Genomic DNA, 26,382 nt, shown 5'->3' on the forward strand with positions numbered 1-26,382 from the left:
GTTTGTTTGGGAGGCAACCAGGACCCAGGCAGGAGTTCCCCATGGAGTGAAGGTGCTATTCACCATTAAGTTATTTAATAACCACTTGTGGTCAGTGGCAAAGTGCCTGTTACTGCTGTCCAGCAAATTTTGGGTTCCTAAGCAGTACACTGCCATTAGGGTAATTTGGTCCTGGATACAGCAAGTCCATAAATTGATCACTTCTATATACCAAGGAATGGATCTTGCTCCTCCCTGACTGTTTATGTAGAATAAGGTTGTTATATTGCCTGATGTTACAAGAATGGAATAATGGTAAGAATGCCCAGCATGCTCCACAGACCGCTCTGAGTTCAAGGAGATTTACGTCCATTCTAGTTTCTTGGGGTACCCAAGTGCCTTGTGCTGTGACACTGTCCATGTGAACGTCCTCTCCTCTCTCCAATCTAGCAAGGAGGCTTCTGTGATTATTGTCTTGCTGGGTGTCTGGGATAGAAAAGGAATGCCTATGCACACTTGTGCAGGATCTTTCCACCAAGTCACATAGAGATTGTCTTTATAGTGTTCATGCTGTGTTTACTTAGTGTATATATACCATTCAAAGCTAAGCCTGCAAGCAGTGGAGGTGGAGTCTGATGCATGGTGTTACATAAGTACAAGATGCCATGTGACTCAGCAGAATAAGGCAAATTTGGACCTATGTCCAAGAATTGTGTATAACCTGATTTATCAAGGTGCCCATGGTTTTGAATCTGTCCACAGGGATATAACCCTTTTCTTTCACTGAGTCTAAGATCGCTCCTTTGAAATCTATAGTCTGGGTCAGTATCACGGTAAACTTTTCCACATACACAGTACTTCTCAAGGATCTAGGAAATGGAGCAACGATGAGGTCAATGCTTCTGGATGTGTCCTGCCTATAAGAAGCCAGTCTTCTAGATATCGGAAGATGGTGGAACCACCCCATCTGAGCTGCACTGCTGCTACTGTGGAAAACCCTTTTGTGAAGGTCTTGGGTGCAGCTGCTAGATTGAACACAAGAACCCTGGTATTGACAGTGGTCAGGATCCATCACAACTCCAAGGATGGGTCTCCACCTTCCTGTCTCTCTGGGAACTAGAAAATATTTTGAATAAAATCCTTTTCCTTGATGTTCATGCTGCTCTATTGCTCACTGCTGGAGGAGGGATTTTGCCTTCTGAAGGAGGATCTCCTCATGAGTATTCCTTGTAGTGGGCCAGGGAAGGAAGTGTGGAGGAGGTGGAGAAAAAAAACTCAAATGTTAAAGCCGGAATGGATGATATGGGGCACCCAATTGTCTATTGTTACTGCCCTCCAGTTGGGCAAAATTATGTGAGGTGTCCACCAAAGAGGATCTTGGAATTGGGTGGAGATAGGCCACTGGGGAACTAGGAGTCAGAGTTGATGCTATCAAAACAACTGTTTGGCCAGAGGTGACGCTGGGTAACCACGATGGAGGTGGAATGGGAAGGTATCTCAATTTCTGCACCTTCTGCCATTTGCAAGATGTCTTATAAGAGCACTGGTGGTAAAAGGGCTGCAGTAAAGGCCTAGCTTGTAAGGCTAATTATAGTATTTCCTCTTCTGAAGTGGTGTGTGTGTGTATGTATATTATATATATATACACACACACACACACACACACACATACACACACACACCCACCCCCCCCCAAGGGAACTGAGAGTTGCCTTGGGGTCTTTTAGTGAACACTAAGACTTGCCTGTCCTCTCATTAAAAAATATTGATTTCATGAAAAGACAAGTCCTGTACAGTGTCCCATCCCCCCTGAGAACCCAAAGAATGTAGCCAAGATTCCCAGCACATCCTATAGCAGTCACCATGGATCTGAACGCTGTATTAGCAGCACTGACCAGAACTTGTAATGAGGTTCTTGCAACTAATCTGGCCTTGAAACTGAGTGCTATCCTCTTGGGGGTAATTTTTCTTTAAGTCCAGGAACTTAGAATAGTTAAAAACAAACAAACAAACAAAAACAGTTGACCAGGAGGGTTTAGAAGTTAGAAATTCTAAATTGAAGGCTGGTGGAAACAAACATCTTTCTCCTTATAAGGCCCAAATGTTTGGCTTCCTTATCTGAAGGAGTGGCCCTTGGGTGCTGTTGTCTGGACCTTTCTGTGGCTACTTGGATGACGCAGGAGTTCAGGACAGCATGGGAGAATAAGAACTCAGCTCCCTTAGTCATGAAAAAGCACTGCTTTTCTGCCCCCTTGGAGGTAGGAACACAGGCAGCTGGTGTATACTGTACCAGTTCTTGCTGGTTCAAGTATGGACTCATTCAATGGGAGTGCTACTTGACTAGATCCCATAGGCTAGAGGATGACCAGGAGTCTGTGTTGTGGGTCCTGGACCTCCTATAAGGCAATTTGGAGCTGTTCTGCCACTCTCTGAAGCAGCTCTTTGAATTGTCTGTGGTTGTCCAGAGGAGAGAGACAGGTTGGAGAAACTGCCTCATTGGGCAAGAAAGATGATACACCTGTGAGTCGGGTGGCACCAGCAGATTTGGCTCATTTTCCTCTTCTTCCATAGGCTCAGGAGGTTCCAATTAGCCTCTTGAAAGGTATGTGTGGTAAGATTCCCTATCTTGGATCACACGGACTCTGGGAGGCGTACACACAGATCCCAGTAAGGCAAGCATGAGAGGCTGAAAGTAGGTTGTGATAGCACTGGGTACCATCATTTCCAAGGAGAGGATCTCTGGTTGGGCAGACAAAACTAGTACAAAGAGACTACTCTTAATCCTCTGTCTGGTTCAATTCTCTCGGTGGAGGAGAAGACTGTTTCACTAGTACATCCAACTCTCCCGAGGGTGAGAAGGTTGGGTCCAGTTCTATCAGCAGTGCTGTCCGTACCAATGTTGAGAAACCACAGATAGAGGATGGGGTAAGGAGATGGGCTTCTCCCTGAGTCCATGACTTCTACTGGTGTTAGAATCTCCCAAGTAAGGATCGGTCCCAGCAATGGGGAGACTGCGGGTCTGGGAGGATGAAGATACCCTGCGGAAGCGGCATAAGATACTGGAGCCTTGGAAGGCTGCATCTCATCACCTTGCACCAGAGTCAATGTAAAGGGATTTTCAACAATCAGTGGTTCCTTATGGGACTGCTCCTGCGGCTTTGTCTTAATCAGTACCGTGGTCGGTGTCGATGGCAACGTGGGGGATGGTACTGAATGACCTTTGCTCCTATGCACACCTTCTGAACACAGCCATGAGATTTAGGAGGACCTAAAAGCCCTTGTGTCCTGGGCATGGAGACCTGTCTGATCTGGACAGGGTCGGTATCCCTTTTCTAGGTAGATCTCAGAGGCAATCTGCTTTTATACTTATAAGCGCCTGTTACTTATGTGAGAAGGCTGAGATGAAGAATTCTTCACTTCAGTTATTCCTGCTCCTGAGTCAGATATCTAGTTCGGAGGCACCCTTTTTGATGGTTTAGGCCGATGTACTAGGCCTGGATCTGACTGAGGCCTCAAAGTTCCATAAAATGCTTCCAAAGCCAGAGTTCTTACACTTGCTGTGCTCGGCTGGGGAAGCAGCTCCAGATACTGCACTTAGTAAAGACAGGAGCTTCTCTGAAGCAGTGCTGGTGGTTGTCACTGACCAAAAAGGAGGAGGAGCAGAAGATCAATTTTTGAAGCCCAGAAGTCCTCTGGACAAAACCTAAGTCCTCTGATCCTCCAGTGCAGGACTCCCAGGGGTGGGTGTTCAAATTAACTCTTAGTTAAAATTTTAAAACTATTAACAATACTACCAATATATGAAACTTGTAAATATTTACAAGAAAAAGTTTAGAAGGATCATTCAGGACACTGGAGATTCTGACTGAGGCCATGAGGCAGTAAGAAGGAACTGGAGAGGAGTATCAGTCTGCACAGTCCCATGTACCCTCAACAAAGCACGAGCAGAGCTAGAGCGCACAATGAGAAAAATGAGAATGGTGTCCAGGCACATGGAGCACATGCATACACACAGTGGACTACACGTACACACCAGCACTAAGGAAAAACTACCCTTTCCATACACTTATCTAATTGTGAATTGGAAAGCGTCTATGAAAATTGTAATAGCTATTTATTTCTTAGACTAGCCATTCTGTCTATTTCTAATTTAAGTTAAGATACTGCAAAGCAAAGACAAAGCAAAGCATACTAGATCAAATGAACAAGGGAAACAATGTGACCTACTGGTTAGAGCAGCAGACTGCTCTCCTCCTGTGTCTCAAACTATACTAAAAGACCTGACTAGGAAGGCCTATGCTACCTCTTGGGAGAAAGGGATCTAGACCTAGAAGGAGGCACAGCCGTTGCTGGCTTGCAGGAATGGGGTTGCATACCACAGGATGCCAGTAGGGCCAATGCTGATAGGCATATGTACACCAGACCCAGAGCAGGATACCAGTGGAGCGGTTCTCTGACAGCTGTGCCTTTTCGTTTTGACAGACCAGTCCTTGAAGATTCTCCCAGATTCCCACTGTGATCCCCATGAAAGGGCGGGAGGGATGGAGGGAGAGTGACAGATCAATCCCTACTGTGCATCAAAAGAGAGGAGGAAAAGCAGTATGCCTCCACCAAAGGGTAGGCTGTTCTTTCAGGAATACTAAGGTGTTCTAATGTCCACTCTACCTGAGAGGGAGACAGAGTTGGTACTTCTGATACCTCTCTCGCCTGTGGTCCAAGGTCATCAATGCCAGAATGGAGGTGGATGACCAAGGCCTGTTGGTTGATGTAGCACAGGAACTCTGGATGGAATCTTGGCTCACCAAGCTGGTCATGGAAAGGGACTGACCGGAGGACCAAGGTTTAGCCGTGTCCTTCCTTGTGGGGTACAGACAGGCTTGCATAGGGCGCTCCATGAGGAATAATTTTAGGCAGGCCTTTCTACCTTTCCGAGTCCGATTAGAGTAGCAGTGACATATGGCACATTGCTAAGGAATATATCCCTCTCCTACACAAAAAAGGCAATGGACTCTCTCTCATAAAGCAGCACTGAAGCATCACACGATGGGCAGGTTTTGAATCCAAGGGATTTCACTTCTGCCATATTGTGCAAACCCACATATAAGGGAATGGTGAAGGGTTCAGCCTAAGAACTAAATAATTGATTGAATAAGTTTTGTTTCTTGCCTAAAAGTAAGACGACTAACATTTAATTACTAGCAATACAAGTAACTAACACTAATAGCAGCACCGTGCACAGAGAAGCAGGCGGACACCGCAGGGATTCAGTCTCACTGCCTGATGCAGTAAGGAGGAACTGGGCCTGCTCTGCCTTTTATACCCTCAGGTGCAGGAGATGCAAGGACATCTAGGGCACAGGAATGGCCCCAACAGATATTACTAGCCAAAAGAATCGGATTGTGTGTGTATGAGGTGCATTCACACCAACAGTAGGATCCAAGTAGATTACAACTCAAAAAAGAATCCTTATTTACCCCAAGACAACCAAGAAGCACAATTTTTAAAAAATACTTAGAATCTGGCTGTTCACATGGATTATTCAAAGCATCATTCTGATTGACTCGTTAGCCTATGATGTCACAGTTGTGCCTGAACTCCCAACAGTGAACAATTGGGATTGCATGACTAAACAAAAAATTCCTACATCCCTGTTAAATGAGTGTGGGTAGGAGGAATGGAGAGAGGTTAAGGTGAGGACAAAAACAAAATTATAGGGAAATGTGCAGCTGGAAAGTGGGGGGGGGGAGATTAAGTTCTAAACTGATCCTTCTTTCTCCTAAATTGCTAAACTTTCATGTCAGCTGTACTTTGCAGTAATTTCAGCCATATTCAGTAATTTTCTCTTGTAAAAGATAAATTGGGAGCTGTTCAATACTTCTGTCATAACCACACAGCTAAGGGTAGCCTAGAATTCCTCCTTACCTGTAAGGAGTTAAGAAGCTCTAATAACCTGGTTGGCACCTGACCAAAAGGACCAATGGGGAAAGAAGATACTTTCAAATCTGGGGTGGCAAGTCTTTGTTTGTGCTCTTTGTTTTGTGTGTTCTCTGGGGAAGCAGAGAAGCATCTGGATAAGAAAATTCCTTCTCCTAAAACGAGTCTCAATATTGCAAAAAGAGTAAGTAAATAAGGCAAGGCGCATTAGATTATCTTTTGTTTTTAGCTTGTGAATTTTCCCTGTGCTAAAAAGGGAGGTTTATCCCTGTTTTTTTGCAACTTTAAAGTTTTGCCTAGAGGGGAATCCTCTGTGTTTTGAATCTGATTACCCTGTAAAGTTTCCTTACATCCTGATTTTACAGAGATGCTTCTTTTACTTTTTTTTCCTTTATAATAAAAGTTTGTTTTTTAAGAATCTGGTTTACATATTTGGTTGGTATATTATTCTCAAGCCTCCCCAGGAAAGGAGGTGCAGGGGCTTAGGGGGATATTTTAGGGAACAGGAACTCCAAGTGGTCCTTTTCCTGAATCTTTGTTTAACTCACTTGGTGATGGTAGCAGTACCCATCCAAGGACAAGGAAGGATGTGTGTGTTGGGGAAGTTTTTAACCTAAGCTGGTAGAAATAAGCTTAGGGGGTCTTTCATGTGGGTCCCCACATCTTTGCTCTAGAGTTCAGAGTGGGGAGGGAACCTCAACAACTCCAAAGTTCATTTTTATAAAATAAAGTAACTTAAGTGGCTGCTGGCCCACAAACTGATGCTCAAACAGTTGGTTGGGGTTTTTTAGGGGAGGAGGAGGAGGCTGAAAAAGGTCAGCAAACCTTAAAACTAAGCATTCTCAAAACCATAGGGAAAAGGTGCTTCTAACCATTTTTCTATTATTTTCCTCTTAACCCTTTGACAGAAGCTACTTTTAACAGAGGGAAGAGATTCCATAAACACAAAATTGATTTTAAAAGATATTCCAAAAAAATGGAAGAGCAAATTAAGCAGCAGTAATCTCAATATGCTATTGTAGGGTGCACATTAGTAGGTTGTTGGAACACTTCTCTAGTAGCTGGTTTCAGAGTAGCAGCCGTGTTAGTCTGTATTCGCAAAAAGAACAGGAGTACTTGTGGCACCTTAGAGACTAACAAATCTATTTGAGCATAAAGCTGTGGCTCACGAAAGATTATGCTCAAATTTGTTAAGTCTCTAAAGGTGCCATAAGTACTCCTTTTCTTCTCTAGTAGCTGTAGGCACTCAAACTTTGGATTTGAATCTCAGTGTACCTGAGGTACATGACTCCGAAGTAACGTGCACCAACAAGACTGGTGTTTACTTTTGTTTAGCAAAGGCTAGACAGCCCACAAAAGCAAAAAAAAGTTGTCTAACCAAAAAGACAATTGTCTTACCTCTGCAGGTTCTCTCCTTGGTGATAGCATACAAGTCAGCGTATTTTCACCCATGTTATATGGGTACTGTTTTAGGAAGCAGCACATTGATTTAGCTGAGTCAGGACTATCTAGCTGAAGAATTGCCTTTAAAAAAAATTATTAAAAAATGAGCAGATAGATTTATTTATTCTATTTTGAACACATAATTAACAAATAAAGCCAACACTTTTCAAAAGTAACAATAGTGGTTAGGTTTGCTTTCCTTAGTTGAGAGCACTAACATAGGTTTACTAAAGTGACATTGCTATTGCATCTGGCTTATTTCCTCAGCTGTTCTGATATTTCAAGGACCTGTTCAACTTTTTTTAAAATTAACTTAAAAAAATAAAAAAGAAGGTAGGTGAGGTAATATTTTTCACTGGATCAACTTCTGTGGGTGAAAGAGAGAAGCTTTCGAGCTATACAGAGCTCTTCTTTAGATCTGGGAAAGCTACTCAGAATATCAGAACTAAATACAAGGTGAACTAACTGTTTAGCACAAATAGTTGAGGCATATTCTAAGAGACCATTCAAGGTGAAATGGTCCATTAACACCTCTGCAATCAAGAGACAAAAAGACAGGGGTTGGTGGGTTACAGATTGTTGTAATAAGCCATGAATCCAGTGTTTTTATTAAGACCATGATTAAGACCATCCCATTCCCTCTGGGGCACCTGGCACTGGCCACTGTCGGAAGCCAGGATACTAAGCTAGATGGACTTTTGGTCTGACCCAGTCTGACCATTCTTATGTTCTGTGTAAAAGGACAGCATTGCTCCCTGCCTCGGATATTTACAAGACAATGGACACCCCTCAGATACCCATCCCAAACCTATCCATTTAATTCTCACCCATAACAATTTTACGTTCAACAACAAACGCTTTGTCTAAATCATAGGAACAGCCGCAGATAGTAGGATGGCTCCCCAACATGCCAGCCTCTTCATGTATGTAATGTTGTGGCCAGGTTAGGCCCAGGATACTAGAAAGACATGGTGGGTGAGGTAATACCTTTTATTGAACCAGCTTCTTTTGACTGGTTTCAGAGTAACAGCCGTGTTAGTCTGTATTCGCAAAAAGAAAAGGAGTACTTGTGGCACCTTAGAGACTAACCAGTTTATTTGAGCATGAGCTTTCGTGAGCTACAGCTCACTTCATCGGATGCATGCCGTGGAAACTGCAGCAGACATCATATAGACACAGAGATCATGAAACAATACCTCCTCCCACCCCACGGTCCTGCTGGGTGGGAGGAGGTATTGTTTCATGATCTCTGTGTCTATATGATGTCTGCTGCAGTTTCCACGGCATGCATCCGATGAAGTGAGCTGTAGCTCACGAAAGCTCATGCTCAAATAAACTGGTTAGTCTCTAAGGTGCCACAAGTACTCCTTTTCTTTTTGCGAATACAGACTAACACGGCTGTTACTCTGAAACAGAAGAGAGTTGTCACTTTGGATGGGCTATTACCAGCAGGAGAGTGAGTTTGTGGGGGGGGGGGGGGTGGAAGGTGAGAAAACCTGGATTTGTGCTGGAAATGGCCCACCTTGATGATCACTTTAGATAAGCTATTACCAGCAGGACAGTGGGGTGGGAGGAGGTATTGTTTCATGATCTCTGTGTGTATATAATGTCTGCTGCAGTTTCCATGGTATGCATCCGATGAAGTGAGCTGTAGCTCACGAAAGCTCATGCTCAAATAAATTGGTTAGTCTCTAAGGTGCCACAAGTATTCCTTTTCTTCTTTTGACTGAAGACACAAGCTTTCAAGCTACACAGAGTTCTTCCTCAGGTCTGGAAAAGGTACATAGAGAATTGTGTTTAGCTATGACACTCAGTACCTTTCCCAAACCTGAAGAGCTCTGTGTAGCTCAAACACTTGTCTTTTTCACCAGCAGAAGTTGGTTCATTAAAAGATATTACCTCACCCACCTCGTCTTTCTAACCTCTCCACAGACCACTTTGAGGAAGAATTTCTGAACAAACCACAACACCAAAGACATAGCTCAGAAACATTTGTGTTTTCATCCTCTGAATAGACGACCTAAACTCCCTCACAGATTTCAACCACAACGTCAACAATCACCACCCATCCATCAAACTCTCTCTAGAACACTCTCACATTAGCATCAACTTCCTAGACACCACAATCAGCTTCAAGAACAGAACCCTACAGAGAACTAAATACAAGAAGCCTACAGATCACTACATTTACCTTCACAGATTCAGTAACCACCCCAAACACAGAGAAATCAACTACAGCCAGGTACTCAGATACCACGGAATATGTTCCAAGAAGGAAGTCCAGAATACACACCTTAACACACTCAAAATCACCTTCACCAAACAAGGACACTGCACCAGAGAAGAAGATCACATCATGGAACAGGCCACTCAAATACCCAGAGAACCTGCTACAACATGGGGAAAAAAATCCTCTGTAAGCATATCCCTACGCTGTTACCTACCACCCCACACTGGAACATATAAAGGGTATCATTAAACAATTACAACCCATACTCGGAGCGACACACCCTGAAATAAATCTTTTCCAAACTTCCTCTTTTGGACTTGAAGCAACCCCTCAACCTTGCCACGCTCATCAGAAACAAGCTCTCACAGACCAAGACTCACCAAACCAAAGCAAAACCAGACCCTGCAACAACAGATGTAAAACCTGCACAAATATCTCCACTTCTACAATGATCAATACCCCCCGCCCCCAACACAACTGTCAAGATCCAGGGTCCTACACATAGAATCACAGAAAAGTAGGACCGGAAGGGACCAACAGCTCATCTAGTCCAGCCCGCTACACTGCCTATCACAACATGTGGCATATCTCATTCAGTGCCGTAAATACCCCAACAACTACTATGTGGGTAAAACCAGACAATCACTAAGCTCTCAAATGAACTTACACAAAAAAACGATGAAGACAAAAGCTCACTACCAACCTTGGGCGAACACTTTTCACCATACTATCAACTCTATAATCAGACCTCTAAGTCTTTGTCCTAAAAGGAAACCTGAACACCACCTTCAAAAGAAGAGCCTGGGAGCTTAAATTTATAATTTTGCTAAACATTAAAAATCACGGTCTCAGGCCATGTCCATGCTACATACTCACTCTGATATAACTACGTCGCTCAAGGGTGTGAAAAATCCACACACCTGAGTGACGTAATTATACCAGCGCAAATATTTGTAATAAAAAATAAATATGAAGTGAGCACTGTACACTTTGCATTCTGTGTTATAATTGAAATAAATATATTTGAAAATGTAGAATCATAGAATATCAGGGTTGGAAGGGACCTCAGGAGGTCATCTAATCCAACCCCCTGCTCAAAGCTGGAAAACATCCAAAGGTATTTAAATAAATTGTATTCTATTATTGTTTAACAGCACGATTAATTTTTTTAATTGCACAATTAATCGCTTGACAGCCCTAATTAAAACAACAAGAGACTTAAATAAGAAAAGAAAATGTTTCATACTACTGATTAGAGTAGCAGCTGTTTTAGTAATTTTAAAAAATAAAAAAATGTAAAATTAAATATAAAAATAAAATACACAAACAAAAAAACCAAAAATGTCAAAATCAAAACTTTTTGTTTAGAAAAAACAAAATAATTGGCTGTCTAAACCATTTTTCAAAATTTTAATTCTGTGGGAAATTCTAAAAAAAATCCATCTTTTGTTCCGAAACAGAAGAAAAGTTTCCAAAATTTTGGAATTTCCCTGTGGAATGGGAAATTTGGGTTTCTACCAGCTTTAACCTCTAATTTCCCATTATCAAAGGCACATATTTTGGTGGCCGTCTTTCTTGATAACTCAATTCCTTTCTCTTCCAAGCCTATTGAAACTATTCCTGAACCAGCTGGAGTAGGTAGCAGCATATACCATTCCCTTTCTCTCCGACGCAAGAAGTACTTGTTCATAGCAACAATAGTCAAAATCAAGGACCCAAATTTTAATCTTTAATCTCTTGAATAGCAGCATACGTTGCTAATGAGAGATTATCCGTCAGATCATTAAAAAAAATTAAGGGTCTCACCACATCAAGATTAAAATTATATATTTACCTTCTTTTTATTCTTCAACACAACATAGTGATCCACCTTCCCAAATCGAAGTCCCACGCAAACTACTTCAAGTTCTGTGTATCCATCATCTGGTAAATTACCAAGATGCACAAACTGATTATATAAAGTTTCTGTATTTACCTAAAAGAAAAGCACAAAGACTGAAATTCAGAAATATTGTATTGAACTGGTAAATACAGTAAAATTACTGTGAAAATCCTGTCATATCTGAAGACAAAAAATATTCATATCTATCCTTTTACTCTGAGCTCATATTCAATTTAGAATATTCAGTGAACCACAGCATGACTTCTATAAGAGTACTCCAGAAGAATTCCTCCTTCATCCTTTAACTCAGAGGTGGGCAAACTACGGCCCACCGGCCCCTCCTGCCTGGCCCCTGAGCTCCTGGCCCAGGAGGCTCGCCCCCAGCCCCTCCCCCACTATCCCTCTCCCCCGCAGCCTCAGCTCACTGAGCCACTGCTGCAGCAGGGCTGTGAGCTCCTGGGGCAGGGCAGCTGCAGAGTCCGCAGCTGCAGACCTGGCGCTCTGTGCTGCACGGTGCGTGGCTGGCTCCAGCCAGATGGTGCAGCTGCCTGTCCTGGTGCAGCCGCACTGCCAGCCACCAGTGCTCCAGGCAGTGCGGTAAGGGGGCAGGGAGCAGTTGGACAGACAGCAGGGGAGTTCGGGGGATGGTCAGGGGCCGGGGGTGTGGATGGGGTCAGGGTGGTCAGAGGGCAGGGAACAGGGGTTGAATGGGGACAGGGGTCCCAGGAGGGGGGCAGTCAGGGGACAGGGAGCAGGAGGGGTGGATGGGATAGGGGTCCTGGGGGTGGGGGGGGCAGTCAGGAATGAGAGGAGGGGTTGGATGGGGGTGGCAGGAGGCTGTCAGGGGTGGGGGTTCCGGGGACAGTCAGGGGACAGGGAGCAGGAGGGGTGGATGGGGTAGGTCAATCAGGAATGAGAGGAGGGGTTGGATGGGGTGGTGGGGGGCAGTTAGGGGTGGTCAGGGGATAGGGGGGAGAAAGGGGGAAGGGCTCCCGGGGTGCCATCAGGGAACGCGGGGGGATGGGGGGGTTGGAGGGGGAAGGAGGTCAAATAGGGGGCGGGGACCATGCCACGCCTGGCTGTTTCGGGAGGCACAGCCTCCCCCTACCAGCACTCCATACCATTTCAGAAACCCGATGCGGCCCTCAGGCCAAAAAGTTTGCCTGCCCCTGCTTTAACTGCTCAAGTTTTCAGAATTTCAACTTTGGTATACAAGGCCACATCCCAAAACAGTAAGAACTTCTCGCTCCTTCAGAAAAAAAAAAAAAACACACTTACAGCCTGTCACCAACTCTTGGCTGGAAAGGGATTTTATTTCTTGGGCAAATAAACCTGTGTGTCTTCTGGTATTTCTTTGTCTTTGAACCATTGTTCTTAAACAGTAAAATGTGGGCTTAATCTGAAGTCTGAGTTCCAACCTGTCTAAACCAAACTTCCTCCTTCTCAAGGTTCGTGCCTAAAGACTGCCAAGACCTTTCTTTGATGTGGGAAATTATTATTTTAGGAACTGTCCCATGTTAAAGCAAAACAGAGGATTCCTCCTATTCAAAGATTAATATATAACAAATAGGGAGCTGAACATCTGGTAAAGAGAGGAAGATTGATCCAACTACTGGTCAGAATGCTCAAAAGGTTTCTGTCTGCTGCATACATGGAGTCAGTTGCACAAATTTTAGTAGATTACTGTAATGAAATGGGAATTTTCTGTAGTGTTTTATTAATTCTATGTGTACCTCAGTTTCCCCTTTCCACTGGGGGACAGGGAGGATTAAGTTTGCTCTTAAGGCCAACTAAGAGACATAGGCATGTGGGGATCATCTCCCTGTCTGGGTGGAATGAAGAGCCATAAAGAAACCCAGATCAACAATGGGACCAGAGAGACAATGAAAGTACCAAATACTCAGATTTTCCTGTACCTCTCAGCAGGGAAGCTGAGCAGAGACCCCAGCTTGAGAACAAGGACTGGAAGCTGCAAAGCAGGGGCTTAAGAGTCAGCTTCTGAAAGATGCTTGGAGCTCTCTCTCACCTAGGAATTCACTAAGGAAGGAAGTCGGAGAGATAGAGACAGAGCCTAAAAATGGAATTTACTACAGCATGGCTGGTGCTCTGGGCTAACCAAAATGGACTATGCTTTAACCTTCACTTCTCTATACTAACCTAAGGACATACTATACTGCCTTCCAGTTGACTAATAAATCCTACTGTTTTGAAAGCTCTGTATGAGCGTCACTGTAAATACTTGGTGAAGTGCATTAACCCCTGAATAGTGTATAAGTCTCTATCAAGAGTCCATCTCAGTTGGACTCACTGAGCTACAATGGCTGGCAGTTATAGAGCTTTATTAAAGTTGAGGGAGGGCAAGTGTGTGGAGAGAGAGAATAGGAGGCTCTCCCAGGACTCCTATTAAATGCTTATCACCTGCACTCATCCATAGTGTGTATCTAAATAAAATGTATGCTTACTCAGTCCACTTCTTGCTTCTTGTTAGTCTATGAGCTGTCCTACTGAATTCTAATTGAATAAAAAGTGTAGTAATAAAGAAGTGTCTTCTGTTTCTAATGTTAATTTTTAATATTTTTATTTAATGGAATGCAACATTTACATAAAATTTTATTAAATTTTGATAGCACTCAGTGTAGCAGCTACAATCCCAAATTATAAAAATGTAAAAGTTAGCAAATGGCTAAATTACTGACCAATTTTTTAAAAGTCTCTAACTTACCTTCGAGTTGGCATCTTTAATCATAGCAGTAAATATAGCTTCCTAGAAAGAAGAGACAGGGCGTTAAGGTTCTGAACTTTAGAAGTTGGTTGGTATGGCTGCATGTAATTGGAAGGCACAGCATCCCACTACTCCTACCAATAAAATATCGAAACAGAACCTGAAAAGTTAAGGTTCGTGGCAACCTTTCCAAAGTTCATGAGTTTGGTATTGCCAACCTCTCTCTAAAATTACTTTCATTATGATCTTCACATTCTCTTTGCCAAACAAAAATTCTGTCTACAACTGTATTCACTAAAATACTTGCTAATGAAAATAGAAACACTAGGAAAGTAGTAGAGTTGAGTTTCAAAATAGGATATACCCTGAGGGTTATAGAGAACCTATATTATGTGCCCAGGAAAGAGAGGAGGCAGGGCGTACAATCAACATAACAATAACTTGAAACAGCAGGGCCCTAATGGATATTAAACAGAGAGCAGTAGTCTAGACTGGCAGAGAGGTACTATAAAAATGGATGTTGAGTAACTGCAGTCACCTGAAATAGAAAAAAAAATTGCTTCATATTCCATTTGCTTACCTCATCTTTTATATTCTTGTATTCCGGCGCCATACTAATGCAAAGCTGATTTCCATCCACTGACATTGGGAAGCAAGTATAAAATTTAACCATGGAATCTGCAGATTTTTGATTTATTTCCAGATATGCCTTTTAAAACAAAAAAAAGTCTAAGTGGCCTCGCAAAGCACAATAAAAAAGGAAGAACTACTGTGTCCCCTTTAAGTTATTTCAACATCTGAACTTGTTACAAATTTCTTTGAGAGCTTCTTTAGGTGATACTATGCCAGAAAACTTTTTTCTAAATACCAATTACAATACCTTTTTATGAGAAGACAAAATTAAAACATCTTTCAGTCCTCCAAATGGCTTTGTTAGGTTGGAAACTTCCTCAACAGAATATCCTTTATCAGGTAAGTTTGAAATAAGCACAACACATATGTCATCAAGTTCCTGCAAACAAAGGAAGGTACAGATTTTCATTAATCCTTGCTTCTACTCTAAACCAACTGTCAGTCAGCCTTTCTGTATTTAATTCTTATTGTTTATCTTAAAAGTGCATGTATTATTCTCAGATAAAAACGACATTAAACTGGAGTTAAATTGGAATACATAGCAGATATTTCAGAATAAAATTATGCTGATGCTGTAATTATCTCAAAAGCAAGCATTACAAACCCAGAAAAATCAGAATTAAGATTAAATTCAAATATGTTAGTGTATGGAAACACACAGAGCACCCAAATCACCTTTATTCTGCCCTGTATTGATGCCATGTAATAGCCATGATTAGTGCATAGTAAGGCCTTCAGTTCCAGATTAGATTAAATCAATTTCTGAATACATACTAGATTTTTCCTGAATTTCCTGGGTTTGTAATGTTTGTTTCTGGAATCATTTCAGCATTCCTGTAATGATTTATGAACTTCATCTTTGTGTTTTTTCTTAAATGTTACTAGATACTTCTAACGATTATGAAGATATGTAGCACTGACCCCAAACCTTTATTATTATTATTATTTTAAAATTTTTAGGGCCAGATGCACCAGGACACACTGGCTGCTTTGTGTCACTCTGGAACAGCACAAGGCAGCCAGTGTACTAGCCAGTTCCCCCCAGCTCCTGACCTCCACACAGGCATACACACATCCCAGTTTTCTCTTCTCTCCCTTCCCACAAATGTCCTTGCACACCATCCACAAATAGCCTCCCTCCTCTTATTTTTTCTTCCCTTTTTATAGAGCAGATATGAATAGTTTTTAAAAAGTAATGTTTAGGATTATCAGTCATTTTTTACAATTATTCTTCACAAAACTTCTTCTTCAGAATGAGCCAATGAACAATATTCTTCTACATAGATTTCCACAAACTACTCTCTTTCAAAATGGCTGCCAATTCCAACAGTTCTCAATTAATGTGAGCTACAGGATTGTTATTAGCAGAATGACCTTCATATTGGCCACTGCCTCCTAGTTCCAAATGAGACTGAGCCAAGCTGCCCCAAGGAAGATGGTGGGTAGCATGACACCATCTTCAGCCCCTGCAGAAGGAGAGGCTCTCCGTTATGAAGAGCAAAAAAGAACCATTAATCCTAAAACAAAATCTTGATATCTAGACAATGCACAAGATTTTATGTGAGGGGTTAACTGTAGGGAAATTTGAAGGGTCTATGTTCTTCCACTATTAAGATAATTTGTTACAGAAAAATGGCCTGACACAGGATGCTGAATTTCTCAAAAGACCCATTTAATGAATTTAAACTGAATTTAATTAGCCGATTTACTTGTAATTTCTCAGAAAATTCATTGTGCTACAGAATTCATCAACTACTACAATTTTCAAGAGAATATACTCTATTCGTCATAAAAAACAAAGTGGTTAAATTCCTGCTTTAAGAGTAAAACTCAACTCATCCTTAACTATGGATATGAGAGTGGCATTGCTATAATTTGTTAAGACTGCCAGTGTGCGCTCAGGGCACTGACCCACCCTAAGGAATTTACACTCTAGCATGGTTGGTCAAAGAATATTAAGTCAAACAATGTGGTAAGTCAGAGGGTCTTTATAATGAGGTGACGGCATCATATTACTGACATGACAGGTTTCAGAGTAACAGCCTTGTCAGTCTGTATTCGCAAAAAGAAAAGTACTTGTGGCACCTTAGAGACTAACCAATTTATTTGAGCATAATTGGTTAGTCTCTAAGGTGCCACAAGTTCTCTTTTCTTTTTGCGATTACTGACATGAGTTAACATTTGCGGGCATCACGTAAGCAGTGAGTTTTAGAGAGGGGACTGGACTGAAGAGGGTGGCTGTCTAGAGCAATAAGGATGGGGGCTGGCGAGGGAGTTCCTGATAAGGAGAAGGGCATGCAAGAGGGCACAAAAATGAGAACATGCTCTATAGAAGTTCTCAGGCTCTGGTCTGTAGACCACCAGCAGATACATGGAAGCTTTCCTGTTGGTCTACAGAATTAAACTTTTGAGAACTAAGGTGGAGCAGGGAAAGAGTTGCAGGAAAAGTGGCTCATAAGAAAGTCTCTCCCTTTCAAAGTGGACTGCAGAATGAAGAATTGGAGACTCATTGCTCTGTAACCTATATACATATTGAGAAAGACCAAGAACATAACACTGATTGTAAAAATTACTCTCATTTACACATCTGCTTCTCTCACAGGACCATACAATTCTGGGGAAAGAAGATGTGAAATCTGCAGAAGTTTCTTTGCTGGCCCTATATATATATTATAAATATAAACGGAAGACCTGAGATTCTGGTAAGGTCTATATAGGTATCTTTCACCAACACTGAATTCGTACTTGGAAAATATTTACAGATTCAAATAATTTTGGTTTGAATGTGAAACCTGACCTTGCTAGCTGACTCAGTTGGTTCTTCGCTCTTTGTAGTCTCTCCAGTAGCTTCTGGGGGGGGAAAAGGGAGTAGGCGGGGGGATGTTTAGGTTAGTATATCTTTAAACACCATACAAGTATTTACATATCCAGGGAATGCCCATATAATCTGTCAAAATAGTCTCATGCAAATGATCACTTGCTTAACTGCCATTTTAAGATTTATAGTTTCAATTCTTCTGAAGGCGATTTTCAAAGTGATAGAAAATACTGGGACATGTCTTCATTTACTGGACATGGAGAACACTACACTGGTGGTGCATACATGTAGCAACAGAATTACAAACCAAATTTATTCAGAAAATAGTTTTTAATAGCCATAGGACTGTGCACATGAAAAAATGCCATTACCTGAGGAGCTCAGAGTATGCTGTAGTCACTATGGCCCTGTCCATATAACAAGCATATTTTTGTAATCAGGTTGTTGACAATCAGCCGACCTGGTTACAAACACCTCTGAGTTGTGCCCACACAAGATATCACTCATGTTTCTATCTCCTCCCCTATGAAGCTGCCTGTGTTTATATCAGTGCATTCTGCGAAAAGTATGTGCAGCTATCTCATGATGTTTCAGAAGACGATACAGTGCCCAGAAAAATGCAGACAGAGCAACAGCATAACATACAGGGAAGTGGTCCTGACCACAAAGTTGTAAGGGACCAAGCAAATCTGTGATGCAGGCATAGTAAAAGGGGGCTCATCTATATTACAAAAATACGTCTTCCTGTAACTACTTCAGCAACCCTGAGCCACTATCAGCAGCTGGCAAGGGCAGAACACTATTAGGTACATAGTAACAAGTATTAACCATGTTTTGTGTGAATAAACCCTATTTAGAACCAAGCACGACAGTAACTGGCTAGAACCCCAGTTATAAGAAATAACGTTACCAGGGCCTATTTTAGCTAATTTTTCATAGGTAAATTGAGGCACCAAGATTAAATGAGTTGGTGGGAGAGTTGGGAATAAACATAGGAATGCTCACACCTTTGCTCTAACCACTTGTAAATAAATAACATGCTCCATTCCGTGCTACAAATGAAAAGTGCTACATAAGAGGTAAGTAGTATACACCCTGAAGATGTACATTTTCTCATTACAGTCTTTCCCTAGCCCCCGCCTGCAAAAGAATTGCTTGCATATTTTTCTCCATGAACCTACTTGAAGCATTTTCCTTCTTGGTACTCTCAGCTGTCTTCACTTCCACAGTGTTCTTGGCCTCAAGATTTTCTATGTGAAAATATTCTCATTTTAGTTTGCAAATATCGACAGGTTTATGACAGAAGTGAAAAACTGTTTAAACTGCAATTTACCTTTGTTGGCTACAGATTCCATAGACTGATTTGATTCCACCTCCAGAGTAGAAGTCAGTGTAATTGACTCTACAAGAACAATTTTAAAGGAGCCATCAGATCAACAGTAATTTTATACAACTTAATAAATCAGATCAACAGTAATTTTATATAACATTTTAGATAGCGTATCACTACAAATTTACCTTGCACAGCTACAGGTTTACTAATTTCTTTGGCCTCATCGTCTCCAGCTTTCTTAGGTTCTGTGGTCTTCCTAGCCTCTACAGCCTGTTTAGATTCTGTGGTCTTAGCCTCCTCAGCCCGCTTCGGTTCTGTGACTTTCTTAGGTTTTGCATCCTTCTTTTTGGATTCTGCAGACTTCTTAGGATCAATACGCTTCTTTTCATTAGGTTTCGCTGTGTTGGGAAAGGAAGAGCAAAGCATTCATTATTTCAGCATATTTAAATTACCTAGTTTGCAAACAGAAATATATAACACAATTTCTGTTAGATGAATGTCTTAGGCCTTAGGGATCATCTCCAGCTCAACTTAAACATATTCGTGATTATCTGACCCCTCCTCCCACAAAACAAAAACCACCCACACTATTGTCTCATTCTTTCTGGAACAGGACACAGAACTATTTAATTAAACTCTTGATTTTTTTTTTTTTGCTTACTTATGGACACAAGATGGATATTTGTAGGATAGATGTAATAATTGTTTCCGAGCCCTAAAAGCTGCCATCTACTATAAGTAACAGGTAAGATGTACCAGAAGGGGTGGGGGCGGGGAGGTGGTCTCCTGACCTGACTCAGACTCTGGTCAAAGTGAGTACTCCATCTTTAACAGTCTGAGCTTAATTTCCCTGTTCTTCCATGCCCTAGACTTGACAGCTAGGCAGAAATTGCACTTCTGGGAGACATGGGACTATGCCACGCAATGGACACATTTAGAGTGGCCATCACTCACAGGTACAGCCTTTTGACAGGAGAGACCGCATTTGAAGCCTGGCAAGCCAGACATTCCCTACCAGGAAGACAAGGCTCCGCAAGGAGAAAAAAAAATTATCCACTTACTAACTAACCTAGAACCACTACTAACGACTAACTGCAATAACTAATCTTTAAATTAATACAAAACAGCTGAGGCATGCTCAAGGCAGACAAACTAGAACTCTATCTCAGGCCAAGGCTATGGAGAAGGAACTGTGGGCAGTTCATCTGCGCATCCCTACATAGCCTTGATGTGCATCATGAGGAGGCACAGGGCACATGCGTGGGCCAAATGGGCTCCGGCAGTGGAAAAAGCTCTGCTCAAAGGCTTGAGAGGTATATGCGCACCTGAACTGGCACGGCCATAGGGACACCACTCAAAGAATTGGTCTCTCTATGTTTTTACAATACCAAGCATACAGAAGATTTTCAGTAATTACTAACCACCATTTTCTGAGGATAAAGGCAACTCGATCAGCATGCTCTTCCATTAATTATAGGCATTTTATTCAGAAATATGCCAATTCCTGGCAGTGAGGGACGCTACTCTTGCCTCAGTTCAGCATCAGAACCTAGAATTTTAGGTGTCTAGTCTTCTCAAATAAGCACAGTTGGTGATGAGAAGACAAGACCCCTTAGAACAGCATTTCCCAAACTAGGGGAGGGCAGGGCAGCAGCAGAATGCCCTAGACTAATCTGGGGAAATAGGGTAGAAAAGAGCTATGGGAATCGCTCAATGACCCTGGTTTCACTTTAGCTTCCCATTACAAATATGCTGGTGTAGGTATAATGGCCCACTTCTTGAAACCCACGTTCCCTCTCTGCTCCCGTAGGCAATGATTATATGCCTTCTGCAAACAGCACCTAAGTACTGGTGCTATCATAAAACAACTGCTGCCAACAACAAGGAGCCCAATGCAAGGGAACATAAGGGAGTCAGGCAGCTTGCCTATCAAACAATCTATTACAATGACAACAAGGAGACCGGTGGCACCTTAAGGACTAACACATTTATCAGAGCATAGACTTTCATGGGTAAAAAAAACACTTCTTCAGAGGCATCTGAAGTGGTTTCAGGTTGCATCTGAAGAAGTGTTTTTTTTACCCACGAAAGCTTATGCCCAAATAAATGTTAGTCTTTAAGGTGCCACCGGACTCCTCGTTGTTTTTGTGGATACAGACTAACATGGCTACCCCTCTGATACTTGACATCTATTACAATGGGGACTCCAGAGGGGAAAAAGCTGGGACTCTTTGCCTCAGAACCTAAAGCACTTCTGTTTTATAAGGAAAAGAATTTCTGCATGTTTTCACTGAAAGTGAAAATTCTCATTTGCCTTACCTGAAGTGGTTGAAGTTTTCTTAGTTTTACTATCTGTTTGCACCACCAGTTTCTTTGTTACTTCATGTTTACCTAAGTAAAATAATTGTAACGTAAGAACTCAGTATAAGCAGGGGTGCTGGAACTGGGCCTGGCTTGAAGTAGTAACAACCACCAAATACACCGGACCCTCGCTAGAACGCGGGATTTGGAATCCATGTGCAGTACTGCATTAACGTGGGGACTGCGTTATAGCGGGGACCGCGTTAAAATGAATTCCAATTAAAGTAATTAAATTTGGGATTCATGGCCGTGACCACGTCATATGTGAATTTGCGCAATACAGACAGACGTGTGTTCTAGCGAGGATTCGGTGTACATAGTTTCTGCTTTCAGCACTCCCAGTATAAAAACTGCTCCAGCACCCTTGAATATAAGTGGATATTATTACACCAATTTCAATCCTAAAGGAATCCCAAACACATTACAAAATGGTATACAATTCATAGGAATCACTTCATCCATGACTGAAATAGAGCCAGCTCTGGAGTAAAAAGAGGCAGCTATTTAACTGTGCACAGCAACACAACAACAGAGACAAGTGGGCAAGAACACCAACAGTAACCGCAGAGGGAGTTAGACGAGTAAAATACAATTACTAAAATTCAAATTAAGCTAGGACATTGAGGTTCTGTTCTTACAAAAAGTGTATTTTTTAATGATCACAAGTAATCTGAATCTCAATTTTACCTTATCTGGGGAAAAAAAAAAAAACAGCCACTAAGGCACTGGATTCAATGACAACACAAGGAGAGTGCCACCAACTGAATCAACAGCAGCATGTATATTTAAACACCTGACTGGTTTCCCATCCAAATACTGACTTGTCCTAATCATGTTTACAGTGGCTTGTGAAAGCTAATGGAATAACAGTACATGGCAGCATGGCTGTTTAGTTACTTTCAAATGTACATTAAAACAAATCTAAAACTTACCAACAAGTTTAACTGCTTTTGTTGCGGTATGTCCAGCTTTTGTTAATTTTCCTGAAGAAACAAGAAAAACGTGTCATTAACAAATCCTAAATCAGAAGACTATTTTGCTTTAAAAGCATGACAAAGCCTGGTGGCGAAAAATTATAAAGCCCTATTTTAGCAATGGTCTTCAATCTTTCAACAGGGTGTTTGAACACTGACAGATCAAAGCTAGCATGCACTGGGATCTAGAAGGGAGCATAAGGCACTTGCTGCAGTGCCTCCTGACTGCTGAATAACTGAGCAGCACTGGTATGGATCTTGGAGGCAGCTATTGCTTATGGGGCTGATCCATAGCCTATTAAAATTAACAGAAAAAAACCCATTGATTTTATATGACTACCAATACCATATTCACCTTTGCAGATAAAAGCATACAATTTGTGATCAAGCTATTGGAGCATAGGAGTTAGGGATTTATTTTCTTAAGGGGTGTGTGGTTGTATTGAGAGAGGAAATTTCAAGGACAAACCAATTGTTTTCTAGCCCCCTTCCAGCCACAACCAGGGTAGGCAAAAGTAAACCCATACTAGCCAAGGAGGAGGAAAGGGCGATATTATCAAAGAGTGACTAGAACGCACCTGCAGAAGCAGCTGGAGTAGCAGATTTAGTCTTCTTAGTAGTAGTACTGTTTCCATCTTTTCTAATATGAGAAAAACAGGATCAGAGATGACAGGTGGATTTCGTAAGTTTTTAAAAAACAAATTTCACAAATGTAAAAACAGAAAGAAAATGAATTTTCAAGAATTACTAGCAAAAGTGTTACTTACTATGCATGCATGTCAACACTTACTTTGTACTCAATGCAGCTTTCTTTATGTTCTGTGGAGCCTTCTTCAGACTTACTTTGACCTGTAGTTTACAGAAAGAATATGAAGTAAAACTTTACTGTGTTCCCTACACATCTTACCTGTTACTATAGACTACATATTTTATGGCTCGGAAAAAATTACTACATTTATCCACAATCTTCTGTCCATAAACAAGCAAAAAACGAAAATAGAAAAAAAAAATCAAAGAAATGTAAGAGCTGGAATCAGATACATTTATATTTGTTTTAGACTACTGTTCCTCCATAGATGGAGATCCATACCAATCTTAATTCCCCAGAGAAACCTGTAGCTTTAATCATTCATTTTCTAAAGCTAACGTAAGAACCCAACAACACAACCCTACCCTGTTCCCCAATACCCTGCTTACCTGACCAGGAGGTGCTTTCGGTTTTTCTGCTACGCTGATTTTCACACGCTTCCCATTTACCAGCACTGGCACGGTCTCACCATACTTCACAGCTGCTATCACTGCCTCTTTGTAGTTCATTTCTAGGAAGGCCTAGAATAAATTGCAAGTTTGTTCTGAATTATTTGCCATATAATTGAAACTTAAGAATCAAACAATATTTTGTTTTAGGATCTCTGTTCACACCATGTCCATAGCCATGTACATTTAAGGCACTATAAGCATGGCATATGGATGCCACATATTGATGGACACCTTAGAATATAGCTTACCTCATTTCTAGAGCGAAGCACCAAGAGATCACTAACTTTACCAAATGGCTGAACAATTTTTTTAATATCTTGATCTGAAAAGCCATCATCCGGCAAATCCGAAATATGGAGAACTGTGCCACAACTCAAAAGCTTCTCTCTCAACAGCTGTAAATAACAAAACAATTTTCTAAGCCACGCACATTAGAAGAAAAAAGCTTTGAATGAAAATCGTTGCAATTTAGAAACAGATAGACTGGTAAGTTAACTTTTGGCACTTTTGTTTAATACTAGGATTGACTGTAAACCTGCCTTCCCTTCTTTCAAATCCTTGAGGGGGCCATTTAGGGGTCTGGGGCAAAAATTGGGGATTGGTCCTGCTTTGAGCAGGGGGTTGGACTAGATGACCTCCTGAGGTCCCTTCCAACCCTGATATTCTATGATTCTATGTCTAAAATTTTTTAAATTTACTTGTAAAACATGATGTGGGACCACAGTATAATGTAACTGTAATATTATGATCTATTTTGAATATTAGGGCTATTAGTTTTTAAAAAGTGTTATAGTTTTAAAATCCTTTTAAGTTGTTTGGTCTTATGATGCACAAAGTGCTTCACAGGTTCACAAATACTACCAATGTCATTTAGTTTCATTTGGATATCATCTATTTAATTTACATTTATCCTATTTACAAAGATATAATGTTCTTTTTGTTGTACACTTTGATGATGGGAAATGACATGCGTCTAGCAGCATGATTGGTTGCATCCATCACAACTAAACAATGCTAAATAATAAATTCTGCAGACACCACCCACTCGTTTATGTATGGTTTAAGGTGCCTATTAACAAATTTATGAGAACAGTCATGTGGTTAAATTATTCAAATGGAACCCAGGAGTTCTGGGCTCAATTCCTATCTTTACCACGGGATTCCCATGTGTATAAGGGCAAATAATCTAATCACTCAGTGCCTCAGCTCCTTATCTGTAAAACTGAGATAGTACTACTTTGTCTGTCTTGTCTATTTAGATTATAAGTTGCTCTGGACAAGGTCTCGCTCTTAGAATGTGTATATACAAGTTCTTAGCACAATGGGGTCCCTCAGTTGGGGCCTCCAGACAGTACTGTAATACACATTATCATTAATAAATACATAAATGAATGAATAAGAACTACGGAATAGATAGTACTGAAACAAGCACCACAGAAATGCATATTAATTGGTCAACACCGCACTGTTCTTATTTCTAAAACCAGAAAAGTGAATTCATGCTAAGAAAGCTGTCAAAGTCAGAGGCCAGAATGACCTATATGCATCTCCTGAATAATGTTCAGCTTTCAACATACCGTGTTGCAGTACTGCTTATCAGACTTACTAGCAAGTAGTCACTGCTACATTTAGATGACAATTTCTACTATGCAAAGCCAGCAAGCCAGCTGTTTAAAGGGAATAGTTACACCTTTTTCCAAATGATCTCCCTCAAGATGAAAAGTATTAACCAAATTCTCAAAACCACAATTGAAAATACAAAAACACTGACTCTGTTATAAGGAGCAGGACGAGGAGCATTGGTTTCCTTTGCAGCTTTCCCATCAAAATTCATCTCTTTCTTTTCTTGAACACCAGCAGTTTCAGATTTCATTTTAGAAGCAGCTGAGCCAGGCACAGATGATAAATCTTTCTTCAAAGTCTTGTGATGACCTGTAGCACTTAGTGGCTTTTTCATAGGTCCATGCATCTTCCCTACCCCAGAAATCCCTTGTGCAGGTGATGCTTTTCCTATCCCTGAGGACCCTTGTCCAGTTGCTTGAAGTGATTTTTGTTTATTGAACTCTGCAACGAAACTGGCTCCCAAACTTTTCACTACAGCCTCCAAAGCTGCCTTTTTGTCTGAGGAAAAGAAAAACAGTTTTTCTATACAATACATTGTTTATCACTTTCCCAAGCAGAATTGGAGCTGTAAGAAACTGCTTTATCTAAACAAATCTGATAATTTGCAAAAGTGCAAAGGAAAATTATGAAACAAGATAGAAAGGAACCTAATGTTTTTAGTCTAGTTTGTTTTCCTTTTATTGTTGTATATAATTAAAACTGTAGCAAAACCAAAAAACGTTACTTTTTACCATTAACATTGCCTGTTTTATTTCAGCAATACATTCATAGCCTGGACAAAGTAAGTAGGCAACAGTGAGTTTCCGTTCCTAAATATGTGCAGTAGCACAAAGCTGCAACGTTTGGATTGCAAACACTGCAGGGGAATTTTTCAGTATACAAACCTTATTTTTTTCTTTAAGTTCCAATTAAAACAATTAAAATAAAAATATTCTTTTGTAAACCTTGTTTACACAAGTTTTTAAGTTTTGGGCCTCAATCACCCCAACCACACAGTATATTCCCTTAGCAAGCATAACTCCATTTTCAGAACTAAGTTGCACACATAGTTGCCCAAAAGAATATGAACTTTTAAGAGCTGTACACACTTTCAAACTGGGTGAAACGAAGCGAGAGGCAGAGAAGAGGAAAAGAATAAAAAGTGTCATGTGTACTTTATATTTCTAAAATCTTCCAGCTAGCCTCCTAGA

General features: G+C 41.1%; 1 protein-coding gene across 12 annotated transcripts in view; it reads right to left on the bottom strand.

Annotated features, from left to right (window-relative positions):
• ZNF638 (zinc finger protein 638) overlaps positions 1–26,382 on the bottom strand; it is a 63,473-nt gene that overhangs the window by 22,136 nt on the left and 14,955 nt on the right. For 9 of the 12 annotated variants that reach the window (XR_012158791.2, XM_073343039.2, XM_073343037.2 and 6 more), the window contains 16 exons: positions 25,341–25,690; positions 23,818–23,964; positions 23,507–23,638; positions 23,100–23,158; positions 22,888–22,949; positions 22,268–22,318; positions 21,294–21,365; positions 19,160–19,372; positions 18,975–19,043; positions 18,823–18,891; positions 17,621–17,673; positions 15,071–15,202; positions 14,771–14,899; positions 14,191–14,232; positions 11,421–11,561; positions 7,312–7,437 (listed from right to left, as the gene is read on the bottom strand). Coding sequence is in view for 11 of the 12 variants with exons in the window: in XM_073343039.2 (XP_073199140.1) it covers positions 7,312–7,437; positions 11,421–11,561; positions 14,191–14,232; positions 14,771–14,899; positions 15,071–15,202; positions 17,621–17,673; positions 18,823–18,891; positions 18,975–19,043; positions 19,160–19,372; positions 21,294–21,365; positions 22,268–22,318; positions 22,888–22,949; positions 23,100–23,158; positions 23,507–23,638; positions 23,818–23,964; positions 25,341–25,690 (1,847 nt within the window). In the remaining variant the exon portion in view is untranslated. The remainder of the gene's footprint in view (positions 1–7,311; positions 7,438–11,420; positions 11,562–14,190; positions 14,233–14,770; positions 14,900–15,070; positions 15,203–17,620; positions 17,674–18,822; positions 18,892–18,974; positions 19,044–19,159; positions 19,373–21,293; positions 21,366–22,267; positions 22,319–22,887; positions 22,950–23,099; positions 23,159–23,506; positions 23,639–23,817; positions 23,965–25,340; positions 25,691–26,382) is intronic. The other 3 variants (XM_073343045.2, XM_073343040.2, XM_073343044.2) reach the window with 3 other exon arrangements.

The sequence above is a fragment of the Lepidochelys kempii genome, chromosome 4 (assembly GCF_965140285.1).
Source record: "Lepidochelys kempii isolate rLepKem1 chromosome 4, rLepKem1.hap1, whole genome shotgun sequence".
Classification (NCBI taxonomy): domain Eukaryota; kingdom Metazoa; phylum Chordata; order Testudines; family Cheloniidae; genus Lepidochelys; species Lepidochelys kempii.